The following is a 13,157-nucleotide window of genomic DNA, read 5'->3' on the forward strand; positions in this document are numbered from 1 at the left end:
CTTTCACTATGAGTGTGGTATATAAAACAGTATCCACCTTTTAGTCTTACATTCTGCCTTATACCGAGGATTAAACAAGCACCAAATAGTGCCTGGAGCCAGACCTCTGGGTTTCGATCCCAGTTTACCAACTGTGTAGCTTTGGGCAAATTACTTAACCTCCCTGTGGGCAGAGTGAGGATAATAATAGTATGGAGTTTAAGAGGTTGTTGTAAGGATCACAAAATCACATACAGTGCCTGGCACAGGGTAAACAATGTTATATGTGTATTGAAAATGCTCTATAAACTATAAAGATATTCATAATTGGAAGAGCAGAGGGTCATCTTCGAAGAAGACCTATCTTTAAGGGATGAGAGGAAGAAAAGAGAATTTTTAAAAAGAGGGAAAGAGGACTCAGAATGTTGGGATAATCAGGAAATGACCATGTCAAGGAAGGTTCAGTGGGGAGGGTGTGATGAGAATTGTTGTGATGATGATTTATAAAAGATTTCCTATCTATTTCAGTTATTGTTAGTCACCTCTTTTTCTGAAACTCTTGGAGCCTTTTGGACCATAACTATTTAAAAAGAAATAAGAGTTTGTAAGCATTTCACAATTTACAAAGAGATTTAACTATCTCCTCCAATTCTCACACTGTTAGGTAGAAGTTGTTGCCTCTATTTAGTAAGTGAGAAAATTGAGGCTCACAAGGTAGACTTGCCCAAGTAACAGAGCTTGAGTTGTAGTTCTGCTTTTTGATACTGAATCTCCTTTGATAATCCTATATGCCTAATTAGATCGCAAGTTTCCTGAGGCATTAATCTAATCAGTAATTCCTTGCCTAGCTCAATGCTGGATGGCTCTTCTCTTAGTGTTCGAAGTAGACTAAGTGAAGAGTGGCTTGGGTCTGGAATAACATGTTCTTTCTCCCCTCTTCCCTCTAGCGCCCTCACAAGGCCAATGCTGAGGAGATGACCAAGTACCACAGTGACGACTACATTAAATTCTTGCGCTCCATCCGCCCAGATAACATGTCTGAGTACAGCAAACAGATGCAGAGATGTAAGTCCATTCTGTTCCCTCCTTACTCTCAAGGCCCCAGTTGGATCTGCCCTTCAGTTGCAGAGGCTTACCCTGCCTTCCCTTGTATCTCCCATTCATCCCACACTTGATTTCCCCTGCCTTCCAAGGATGCCAAAGTGCAGCTCTTTAGTCTAGCTTTCCTTGTTTCTTGATTATAAAGAATAGTGTTTGATCTTTGTCTAGTTAGGTTCACAACAATATGCCAAGAAAACCGTAATTGTTGTGATGGAAAACGCACTGACGTAGGAGAGGGAGACAGAGATAGAAGTCCCAGCTCTGACTCTTAACTGACCAGGCTGGTCACTTCCCCTCAGATTTTTCTTTCGTAAAATGGACTGGATGTCATCCCATACAACTATAACTGCTCTCACTTTGTATTAATTGAGAATCAAGGGGCCACTTAGGACAGATTCTAGATGATGTAATCTTTGAGTTGAGGTGATTCTACCCCTGCTTCCTGAGACTTGAAACAGGTGTCATCTCGGAAGCTACACTCAGTTTGTAGGAATTAATGAGGCTTATTTTAGCTATGGGAGAAAATGTGTTTAAATTTGGAAAAAAACTTATATCTTACTTCTCCCTGTGTTATTTTAGAAATGATCTCTTAGCACCTAATATCTCATATAATAAAACAATGAAACAGCATTGTCCAAAAGTTTTGATTAGCTTGTAACAGTTTATTTGGAAATATCAGCAAATCTGTGGCACTTGTTGCTACTGGCCACAAGGTAGTCTGATTCCCAAGGCAGAAAGTTTATTTGTTATAATAGTTGTGCAGTTGTAATGATTACAGAACCACAGAGACCTTTTTTATTTTTTTATTTAAAAATTTTTAATATTTATTTATTTTTGAGAGAGAGAGACACACAGAGAGTGAGCGGGGGAGGAGCAGAGAGAGAGGGAGACACAGAACCTGAAGCAGGCTCCAGGCTCTGTGCTGTCAGCAGAGTCTGATGCGGGGCTCGAACTCATGAACTGTGAATCATGACCTGAGTCAAAGTCGGACGACTTTAACCGACTGAGCCACCCAGGTGCCCCTGCGGGTTTTTGTTTTTGTTTTTGTTTTTGTTTTTACAGAGGCCTTTTTAAAAGTATTATTACCACCCACAACTCCAGGAGCTGCTGCCCCTGTAAGTGCAGTATTTGCTCTTTGAATTGGCAGGATCTTATTTCCTTCCAAGATGAGACACATTCCTTTCTTTGCTCTAGATGGCTTTAGAGCTTTTCATAACCTATCGAGGCCAGTGATCAGGCTCCACTGTCAGCAAAGAGGACTCTCATTAGAGAAGCAGCTTGGTATTGAGGCAAGAAAATGAGTTATTTTTTGTTTAAAAAAATTTTTTTTTTAATTTTTTTTTAACATTTATTTATTTTTGAGACAGAGACAGCATGAACAGGGGAGGGTCAGAGAGAGAGGGAGACACAGAATCTGAAACAGGCTCCAGGCTCTGAGCTGTCAGCACAGAGCCCGATGCAGGGCTCAAACTCATGGACCATGAGATCATGACCTGAACTGAAGTCAGATGCTTAACCAACTGAGCCACCCAGGCACCCCTGTTTAAAATTTTTTTTAATGTTTATTTATTTTTGAGAGAGAGGAGAGTGCCAGTGGGAAAGGGGCAGAAAGAAAGGGAGACACAGAATCTGAAGCAAGCTCCAGGTTCCAAGCTGTCAGCACAAAGCCTGATGTGGGGCTCAAACCCACAAACCGTGAGATCATGACCTGAGCCAAAGTCGGATGCTTACTGACTGAGCCACCCAGGCACTCCAGGAGAATGAGTTTTGATGTCTTGGTTTGAATCCCTTAGCTCTACCACTTAACTGTGTGTTCTTAAGCAAGTCCTCTAGCCTCTCTGAGCCTTGTTTTCTCTTCTTTAAAAGGAAGACAATAGTGCTTATTTCATAGTGGAGGTTGTCGGGGATAGGTGAGATAGCACTGTCAGTGAAGCACTAACTGTCAATGAATAGTGACTTTTGCTGTGATGACTTACTATTTTCATCACTTTCCAATCTGTCAAGGCAGACATAAAATATTAGGCCCTCAGGAGTGCCCAGGTTTGGGTCTGACTTCCAGTTTGCTCCAGTTTTCCTGAAACTAGCATTCTAAGATTGTGCATTAAAAAATTAGGTCTGGGATTTTCTCTCATTGAAGATGGGTTAGGAAGGATGAGGTTCTCTATGGACTTAAGGTACCTTACTGACTTGACTCACAGGGTTATAGAAAGATGTCACTTAGTGAAGTGCTGTATAACCAGGGGTATCTTCAGAAACAATAACAGCGATGTGTGAGCTGAGCTCTTTTTTTTTTTTGTATGTACCAACACCTAACCTAGGAAGTTATACATGTAATAAGACTAAATAAGTTAGGTTTCCTTGCTCTTGGCTAGGATGTAATAAACATTTTGTGGTCATTTTGAGACTTTGAGAACTTTGATCAGAAGTTCTGATCTAATATTTTAATTAGTTAAAATGGGAACATGATGAGCAGTGGGCTTCCTGACAGCCTGACTCAGCCTGCCCATTTGCAGTTGGTCCCCTGGCAGCCAGCCTTGGCCTGCCAGGGAGTTCATGGCTTATTGGGCTGAGGCCTTATTAAAAATAATAATAAATAAAAGGGTGCCTGGGTGGCTTAGTTGGTTAAGCTTCTGACTCTTTTGTTTTTTTGCTTGTTTGTTTATTTGGGTGGGGGGGAGAAGGGCAGAGGGAGAGGGAGAAAGAGGACCTGAAGCAGGCTCCGTGCTGACAGCAGAGAGCCCCATGTGGGGCTTGAACTCATGAACCACGAGATCATCACCTGAGCCGAAGTCGGACGCTTAACCAACTGAGCTACCCGGGCACCCCAAGTGTCCCAACTTTTGATTTTGGCTCGGATCATGGTCTCACAGTTTTTGGGATTGAGCCCCGTGTCAGGCTCTGTACTGCCAGTGCACAGCCCGCTTGGGATTCTCTCTCTTCCTCTCTCTCTCTGTCCCTCCCCTGCTCATGTGCATGCACGCATGCTCTCTCCCTCTCTTTCAAAATAAATAAATATTTAAGAAAATTAAAAAATAACAGTGAATAAAAAATAAGATGGATTCAAACATGAATAAGTGCAATGGTGTTTTTTTTTTTGCCAGATTATCAGAATGTGAAACGTGGTGGAAAATGATAAAAGGGAATTATGGTGGTGAAATTTGAAGACATTGTCATTGTCATCTTTTTTATAGATGTATAAACTGAATTTTCCAGGGTCTCCTAACAAGGTAGTGGTAGAATGGAGAATGGAACTTGTCTCTTCCTGATTCTATAGTATTTTTAAATATGTTGCATGTAAAATATTTCAGACACACACAAAACGTATAAAAAAAAATAGAATGTACATCCATGTACCTACTACCTACCTTCCTTCCTTCCTCCCTTTCTTTCTTTCTTTCTTTCTATTTTGTTTTAATATTTATTTATTTATTTTTTTGTGAGAGAGACAGAGTGTGAGCTGAGGAGGTGCAGAGAGTGGGAGACACATAATCCAAAGCAGGCTCTAGGCTCTGAGATGTCAGCACAGAGCCTGACGCGGGGCTCGAATTCACGGACTGTGGGATCATGACCTGAGCCCGAGCTGGATGCTCAACTGACTGAGCCACTCAGGCACCCCCCCCCTTTTTTTTTAAGTTTATTTATTTTTGAGAGAGAGGGGGACAGAGCATGAGCAGGGGAAGGGCAGATAGAGAGGGAGACAGAATCTGAAGCAGGCTCCAGGCTCTGAGCTGTCAGCACAGAGCCCGATGTGGGGGGCTCAAACCCACAGACCGCAAGATCATGACCTGAGTTGAAGTCAGACACTTAACTAACTGAGCCACCCACGTGCCCCTACCAACCTTTCTTTCTAGGAAACAAAACGCTGCCAATACAGTTGAACCCCCCCTGGACACCTCCCCTTGGTCACACACCCTTTCTGTCCTACTCCCCAGTCCACCCTATTACACCACCACAGTGGTATAAGCCCTCTCCTGAAACCCCTGTTAATCCCATGCATCTTTCTGCAGGGTGCTTTTTACCACCTTCTCTACCTTCCTCCGCTCTCTCATCTCTCACCCAGTATTGTTCTCTTCAGTATAATGCCACCCTAAGAATAAGAAAAGTATTTGTGATAGGAAGAGGAGAACCCATACAAGAGTCCTCCCTAGTCTTACAAATTAGTCCAGGTGAGGGTCTCCATTTCCCCCCTTTCCGTCTCCAATCACACAGCTTGTTGAACTGGGAATAATGGGCTGGACACTTGAGCCACATGTTGGTTTGGGGCCTGAAGGGAAATATTTTTTTCTCATATCTAAAATAACCATTTTGTGGGGTGCCTGGCTGGCTCATTCAGTAGAGCATGCAACTCTTGATCTTGGAGTCTTGAGTTCAAGCCCCATATTGCTCTTAGAGCGTACTTGAAAAAAAATAATAATAAATAAAACATATCCCACATGAGAGTATAAACAAAACTCTAGAAACCTAGGCAGGCCAAACCCAATGAAAGACGAAGCAACTGGAGGAGGCATTCGGTTGCCAGTGGATAAATAGCTTGGCCCCAGGGACCAAAGTTCTTATTGACACAGCCTCCCAGTGTTTACCCGGGAAGTGGGGGTGAGAGCCACCTACTACTCCTCACCCCGTTATGCAGGCCACACTTCCTCAGAGCACTTGTCTTGGCAGGGCACCCTCCCAAGCCTAGGGCAGTGCCAGAGTTGGTAACGCTCATGGTTATTGCAGACTTTGAGCTTCAGCTGTCTCTCAGAAGGTTTCACAGTCCGAGCTGGGCTCTGCTACCCTCCTCATTCTAGGGCTTCTCCTTGCTCTACTTTGGGAATCCCAGTTGATAGCAGTGGATGTAGTAGGAAGGCTAGGGCAAGAGAATAAGGATCTAGCCTACCCCTGCCTCTAGTTTCCTGTGTCTCGTTGATGTCTCAGTACTTTCCTTTTCTGTGAGAGATGACTTGGAGCCCTAAGGTTCCTCTCTAGCTCCATGACTACAGCCCTCAGGTGTGCTTCCCTTCCTGTCTTTCAGTTTGTTTGCATTACTATTTGCATGCATTTCCTCATTGTGTGTTAGTTTGTACTTTTGCCCCGTTAGGCCTGAAATAACCTTACTCCAGTTGTCACTTGTAGGTGTAGTAGAAAGAGCACTACACTGTATGGGTCAAGACACCTGGACTCTGATTCTGGTGCTGCCATTGTCTTGCTATACAACCTTGGCAGCTCACTTAATTCTTCGTATCTGTTTGTTCAAGTACTTACTTGCTATATTCTTCCCCACATAAGATTTCTGTTAATCTTCTCAACATTTAGGTGAGGTGGATATCATGATTGCTTGTTAAAGATAATAAGCCAGGGGCGCCTGGGTGGCTCAGTCGGTTAAGCGTCCGACTTCGGCTCAGGTCATGATCTCGCGGTTTGTGAGTTCGAGCCCCGCATCAGGCTTTGTGCTGACAGCTCAGAGCCTGGAGCCTGTTTCGGATTCTGTGTCTCCCTCTTTCTCTGCCCCTCCCCTGCTCATGCTCTGTCTCTCTCTGTCTCAAAAATAAATAAAACATTAAAAAAAAATTAAAGATAATAAGCCAAAGCTCTAAGAAGTTAAATGACTTGACCCAATCACAAAGCCAGTAAGTAGTAGAGCCTGGACTAGAACCCAAGCCTTCTGAATCCAAATTCTTTGTTTTTTCCCATGAGCTCATAAATATGTAAACAAAAAACTAAAGAAATTGTGGAAACTAACTTTTCCCTTCTGTCTTTCAAGTCAACGTTGGTGAGGACTGTCCTGTATTTGATGGCCTGTTTGAGTTCTGTCAGTTATCTACTGGTGGCTCTGTGGGTAAGGAATATACCTCCCTCCTCGAGGGCAGTGCTGGGTTGTATTAGTGAGGTCTGCCTTTTAGGCCGCTATCCTAGTAGGGCTGATCTGTGACCCCATAAAATTGTCTTGTGAGTTTTTACCTTAGGTCTTTAAAATATCCTTCTGGTTCAGTCCCAGCCCAGGTTCAGTCTCTGACATGGTACTGACAGGTGTCCTTGACTGTCCTCTCCTACCCAGAGATCTTACATACTGGAATTCCCTGCAGACCTCGTGGGGTTGTTGAGATGCTGTACATAGAAGCAATTTGCAAACTGCAAAGTGCTATAAAAATGGGAAGTGTCATCATCTGTGTCTTACAAAAGAGCATGGTAATTACCTTTAGAGGTCAGAAATACTCCTCACGTATCTCCCACTTCCATTATTAACTTCTAGACTACCTCCAGGATTACTCTAAACCCTTTTTAACAAATATATATGTTCCTATGATCATTGTTTGGTCTCTTCTCCCCTTCCCCCTGCCTCTCAATATAACCTCAGAAAACAAAGATGTACACAGGAAAAAATTACCCACAATCATACTGTCCAAAGATAATCATTACTACCATTTTAGTGTTTGTATATGCATTCTTTTTTGTTAGTATATATCTGGATATAACATATACATCCATATTTTATAAAAATGTGTCATGTGTATATAGTTTTGTGTCTGAATTTTTTATTTAGTAAATCTTTAAGATTTCTTTGGTAGTCTATAGAATGATTTCTAGTGGCTTCAGGATTATGCCATGTTATGGACCAACGTCAGTTGATATAATTGGTCCCTCTTGGATCATTTGGCTTGTTCTGTGTCTTTATTGCTGTTAAAGTTACATGCCACAAATGCACCTGCATACACAAGTGTATATTTCTCTCACTTCTTGGGCCTGTTTGTGCTTTGAGCTTCTAGTTCCTTTAGTATCTTCATCATTTTTTGACCATGAACCATGGTAAGAAATACATTTACTCTTGCAATCCAGGTCGTGCACACACACTGTCATTCTGAAGCCAGTTTCACAGAAGAGCAACTTCCTTTACTGTTATTTTATTCTAGTCTGTTTTGTTTAAAATTGTGTGTGTATACACAAACACACACACACACACACTAATCATGACCCACTAAACCAATTTTAAGGCCTACTGATGGGTTTCCACCTTCAGTTTGGAAAAAAGTTGTTTGGAGTAGCCAGCCAATGTCATATTTACTCCCCGTTAGAATAGGGAGGGAGGGAGAGAACAGTCCAGCGATTGAATAGGCAGGTTCTACCTCTCACCAGGTTTCCTGGGCTTCTTGGGGAAAGGGGGAGAATGGCTTGCTAACAGTCTTGCGTTCTCTCTTTCACACCCAGCAAGTGCTGTGAAACTTAATAAGCAGCAGACGGACATCGCTGTGAATTGGGCTGGGGGCCTGCATCATGCAAAGAAGTCTGAGGCATCTGGCTTCTGTTACGTCAATGATATCGTCTTGGCCATCCTGGAACTGCTAAAGTATGCCTGCCTGGCCTTGTCTCTTGGAGGAGCACCTTAGGCCAGGTTCCCACTTCCCTCTCCCCCTGGGCTTGCCTCCCTAGTTTGCTTTTCCTAGCGGTGTGCTGGCTAGGATGTGTTCAGTGAGTGTCTCTGGCTGGCCATCCTCTCTTTGACGGGGTCCCGGTTTGATTTGAGCCCACGGCAAGATCAGGGGCAGGTGCTGCTCAGATCCTGCCTCCAGAGTGTCCCTGTGTGGCTGGAGTTGAGCCTGGCTGTAGAGTAGGAAGATCGGACTTGGTCGGCTTGGTCAGGCCTCTGGAGACACCCTGCCGCTCTTCCACCTTCCTTCAGCCAGTTTCCACGTCTCTGGTGCTTAGAGATACCTGAGGGAGGCAGCCAGCCCGGTAAGCTGGGACCTGGCGCCCTTGGCGCGTCCCACTCCCAGAGAGCCGCCAGACCCCTGACCCCCTTCTGATCCTAGGTATCACCAGAGGGTGCTGTATATTGACATTGATATTCACCACGGCGATGGCGTGGAAGAGGCCTTCTATACCACAGACCGGGTCATGACTGTGTCCTTTCATAAATACGGAGAGTACTTCCCGGGAACTGGGGACCTACGGGTGAGAACTCCCTTCAGGGGCCAGCCAGCTCACCCCTAGCTGCCAGCTCTAACTCTCCTATCTCATGTCACCAGAAACCACTTCCTGCCCCTTCTGCCATTCAGAATGCCATACCCCAGCCTAGGGTACCTGCCCTGGTCTTCCCTCCCTTATTCTGGAGGAAGGGAATGATGAGACACAAAGGGTTGGGAGGATAGGGGTCTCATGACTCATTGCAAGCCCCTCCTGGCCACAGCTAAGTTACACTGCACTATTCAAATGCCCCAAACAATTTGAATTTTAGGCTAGAGACATCAGGTTCTCTCTCATGGGCTAGGAATTGAGACCCTTATGGACCATCTCAAGGGTTCTTAACCTTCCCCTTTGATCATCTGACTGAAAGCTATGGACTCTGTCACCAGGAAAGCATAAGGAGTCTTTTGTATCTGATACTGAATAGTTAATTAAAGACACCTCCCCTTACTGAAGCCCATCTGTAGACCTCAGGATAAAAGTCCTTGGAAACTAACTCACTGAACTGTTGTATCTGCTTCTATTAGCATGAATATGAAACCAACCCTTTGCCGTGCACTAGCCCTCTGGTGAAAAAGTGGCACTAATTCATGTTTGCTGTGGCCAGCATAATAAATGGTCTTTCTTCTACCTTCTCTGGAGAGAAAAAGGTCGTCCCAGGGTGGGTGTTAGTTCTGTGACCCAACTACCAGCAGCTCTAACCCAATCCAAAGATGGAGGTCTTGTGCTCTGGGGTAGGATATTCCATCTCTGGCTCCATAAACGGTTCTCAGCCTGGGCGCAGGCTCAGTGGTGTGTCCAGAAACGTGAGCTAGACTTGCCAGTGAGGGGAATGGTATTAACCAAGGTGCCCCTGCTCTGTCCCTGGCCCACCTCATGGATTCCAATTGTCTCTCTTAGAATACTGCCTCTTTCCTTAGCCTCCCAGCCCCTGTCCTTGAACTTCTTCCTAGCTTCATCTTTCAGTTTTACTTTAATGTCCCTCTTGATTAGGATATTGGGGCTGGCAAAGGCAAGTATTACGCTGTTAACTACCCGCTCCGAGATGGGATCGATGACGAGTCCTATGAGGCCATTTTCAAGCCGGTAAGTGGCTTATCCACCACCCGGGCTACCAATGGGATTAGTCTAAGGGATGGGTAGCAAAGTACCCCCAGCATACCTCAGGGACCTCTCCCCACTGAGAAGCTGGTTGGGAAATGAGCTCTGTTTTGACCCTGGATTGTTATGCTGTGTGGTCAGCTAGAGGAACACAATTCATCCAAATATTTATTGATGCCTTCTGTGGGTCGGGCCCTCTGTTGGATACAAGAGTATCTAAGACATGAATCATGCCCTTAAAGACCTCACAGTCTACATCGTGGGAGGCAGGCACACACACAACAGTGTGTGGTCATTACTGTTTTGCAGGATGAACAGAGGAAGGGGAGACAAACCGCTGCCTGGGCTGGGGAGAGGGTAGTCAAAGAGGATTTCACAGAGGTGGCGACATTTGAGCTGGACTTTGAAAAATGAGGAGTTGCTATGTGAAGAAGGAGGTGGAGGCCGGAGGGCAGGGATGGCATTCAGCAGGGGGGACAGTACATAGCTGTATGTAGGTCAGTATGATGGGTGGGAGGAGTGTTGAAGGACGTGGGAAATGTATATGGGGGTCTTGGATGCCAAGCTGAGGAGTTAAATCTTCACCTGCAATCCACAAGGAACCATTACTGGAGTATTAACCTAATAAGGTTAGGTAGTCAAGTGCCTACTGTATGCCTTGCAGTAGGGGTGACAGAGAAGTCCAAGGTATGATCTTTGTCCTAGGTAACGTCAAAGTCTTGTGAGAATGGGAAAGGTGAAGGTGAGCACTCCCTCACAATAGGAGGCTCAAAGTCTCAAAAGACTGAAGGAGCAGGGCAGATGAAGCCAAGGGTCAGAAGAAGGGGCACTGGAGCTTGGGTAGTGAAAGAAGCGGAAGACTGAGGGAAAGGTGAGGCTGTTCTAGGTGCAGCATTACTAGAGCTAGAAGAAGCCTCTTGGAGAGCCTCCTAAATTGAAAAACTGAAATCCTAAATAGGGAAACAAGAACTCCAGACTGATACTTCCTCCTTACCACCCCGCACGAAGGAGAGTGGAAATGTAGGAATAAATACAGGAAACGGAAGAAGTACTGCAGCCCACCCTTTGCAGCCCCTAACATCACATAGCTTTTCTTAAAGCTGGCGGTGACCAGGATGTGTCCTTTTAGGTCATGTCCAAAGTAATGGAGATGTTCCAACCCAGTGCAGTTGTCTTACAGTGTGGCTCTGACTCCCTATCTGGGGATCGGTTAGGTTGCTTCAACCTGACCATCAAAGGTGAGACCAGGTAGCATAGGGATGGGTGGGCAGGGTTCTGCCAGGCGCTCCTGTAACCCAGCGCCCCTTTCTCCCACCAAGGGCACGCCAAGTGTGTAGAGTTTGTGAAGAGCTTCAACCTGCCTATGCTGATGCTGGGAGGAGGTGGTTATACCATCCGTAACGTGGCCCGCTGCTGGACGTATGAAACAGCCGTGGCTCTGGACACGGAGATCCCAAATGGTAATAGCCCTGGGCCAGGTTGGGCTGGGCAGAGCCAGAGCTCATGTGTCCTAGAGTTTATAACCCCTTCCGCATTGGCCATGTGGCCTCTCCTCTTCTGATACTGGGCATTGACTCTCTTCCCTATCTTCTTGTGATTGTCAGACCATCGCTTTTTCCTGAGTCCTTTTTTGACCCTGCCGCCTCTCCTTCCCACTTCTGGTCTAGACATAATGATCAGTGGTTATTTATAGCTTTGGAATTTCTACTCTGTAGGGTAACTGGGGTAGTGAGTGAGGAGGTGCTCCCAACGAGCATTGCCTAAATTTTTCTAAACCATGAGCTTGTACCTTCTCCTCAGTGGGGGGTGAGGTGTAGACACTGGAGAATGGCATTAAAAAGACTGAAACCCTGTAAGCACTCAGGTCTCACCCTGTCTCAGAGGCATTCTTCTCAGTTTGATGGTTGGGCTAGCAGTTCCAGATAAACCTACAAATGCTTTTCTCAGGGTCCCATGGTAGCCAGGTCTTTGACTCTTATCTCCTGCCCCCAATTAGAGCTTCCATACAACGACTACTTTGAATACTTTGGACCAGATTTCAAACTTCACATCAGTCCTTCCAATATGACCAACCAGAACACCAATGAGTACCTGGAGAAGATCAAGTGAGTATATTCCCCAGACACACCCTGATTGAACATTCCAGGCTCTGGTTTGTCCCTAACCAGCGCCAGCCACCCTCTCTACCATTGGCCATAGACAGCGACTGTTTGAGAACCTGCGAATGCTGCCCCACGCACCTGGGGTCCAAATGCAGGTGATTCCTGAGGATGCCATTCCAGAGGAGAGTGGCGACGAGGACGAAGAAGACCCTGACAAGCGCATCTCGAGTAAGACCCAGACCCAGGGGCCTGTAATTTCCCACTCAGTAGGTAGCTGACTTCCCACCACTGTTCTTGGTTCCACTTTCCTCTCAAGCTACCCACCTGTTGAGAAACCCCAGTTCTGGTAGTTGGGACAGTTTAGGGAGTCTGAGTTTCCTTCCTTTCTTCTTGGTCACCCCTTCCCTTGGTGTCTCTTGGACACACAGGGAGGCACTGGGCACAGGTCCTGAGGTAAAGATAATCTCCTGCTCTCTCACCCATTATTTCCCATTGCTTCCCAGTCTGTTCCTCTGACAAACGAATCGCCTGTGAGGAAGAGTTCTCGGACTCTGATGAAGAGGGAGAAGGCGGTCGCAAGAACTCTTCCAACTTCAAAAAAGCCAAGAGAGTCAAAACTGAGGATGAAAAAGAGAAAGATCCAGAAGAGAAGAAAGGTGGGTTTGGGTTGCGTCTGGACTTGGGTCTTGAGCCCCAGGCCCCAGAGGAGGATGAATCTATGTAGGGCACTGGGAGGAGGGAGCTGACTCAGGCCCTGCCTTCTGTGGGGCTGTCTCAGCTCCCAGAAGTGGCAGGGCCCACAAAAGAATGAAACTCGATTTGTCATCTCCAGTGGCTGATTGAGCCCTGCCAGGTTCCAGAGCCAGGGACATGCCTGGGCTCCCCTTGGTTAGGAGTGTGGCTCTCACATACCACCCAAGCCCTTTTCCCAGC

At 45.7% G+C, this 13,157-nt stretch overlaps 1 protein-coding gene across 2 annotated transcripts in view; it reads left to right on the forward strand.

Moving 5' to 3' along the window:
- Nucleotides 1-13,157, forward strand: part of HDAC1 (histone deacetylase 1) — a 32,242-nt gene that overhangs the window by 17,597 nt on the left and 1,488 nt on the right. For both annotated transcript variants that reach the window (XR_006712152.1, XM_045476517.1), the window contains exons 3-12: nucleotides 927-1,044; nucleotides 6,824-6,898; nucleotides 8,266-8,404; nucleotides 8,868-9,009; nucleotides 10,015-10,107; nucleotides 11,252-11,360; nucleotides 11,442-11,582; nucleotides 12,119-12,227; nucleotides 12,322-12,452; nucleotides 12,728-12,880. Coding sequence is in view for 1 of the 2 variants with exons in the window: in XM_045476517.1 (XP_045332473.1) it covers nucleotides 927-1,044; nucleotides 6,824-6,898; nucleotides 8,266-8,404; nucleotides 8,868-9,009; nucleotides 10,015-10,107; nucleotides 11,252-11,360; nucleotides 11,442-11,582; nucleotides 12,119-12,227; nucleotides 12,322-12,452; nucleotides 12,728-12,880 (1,210 nt within the window). In the remaining variant the exon portion in view is untranslated. The remainder of the gene's footprint in view (nucleotides 1-926; nucleotides 1,045-6,823; nucleotides 6,899-8,265; nucleotides 8,405-8,867; nucleotides 9,010-10,014; nucleotides 10,108-11,251; nucleotides 11,361-11,441; nucleotides 11,583-12,118; nucleotides 12,228-12,321; nucleotides 12,453-12,727; nucleotides 12,881-13,157) is intronic.

The sequence above is a fragment of the Leopardus geoffroyi genome, chromosome C1, assembly GCF_018350155.1.
Source record: "Leopardus geoffroyi isolate Oge1 chromosome C1, O.geoffroyi_Oge1_pat1.0, whole genome shotgun sequence".
Classification (NCBI taxonomy): domain Eukaryota; kingdom Metazoa; phylum Chordata; class Mammalia; order Carnivora; family Felidae; genus Leopardus; species Leopardus geoffroyi.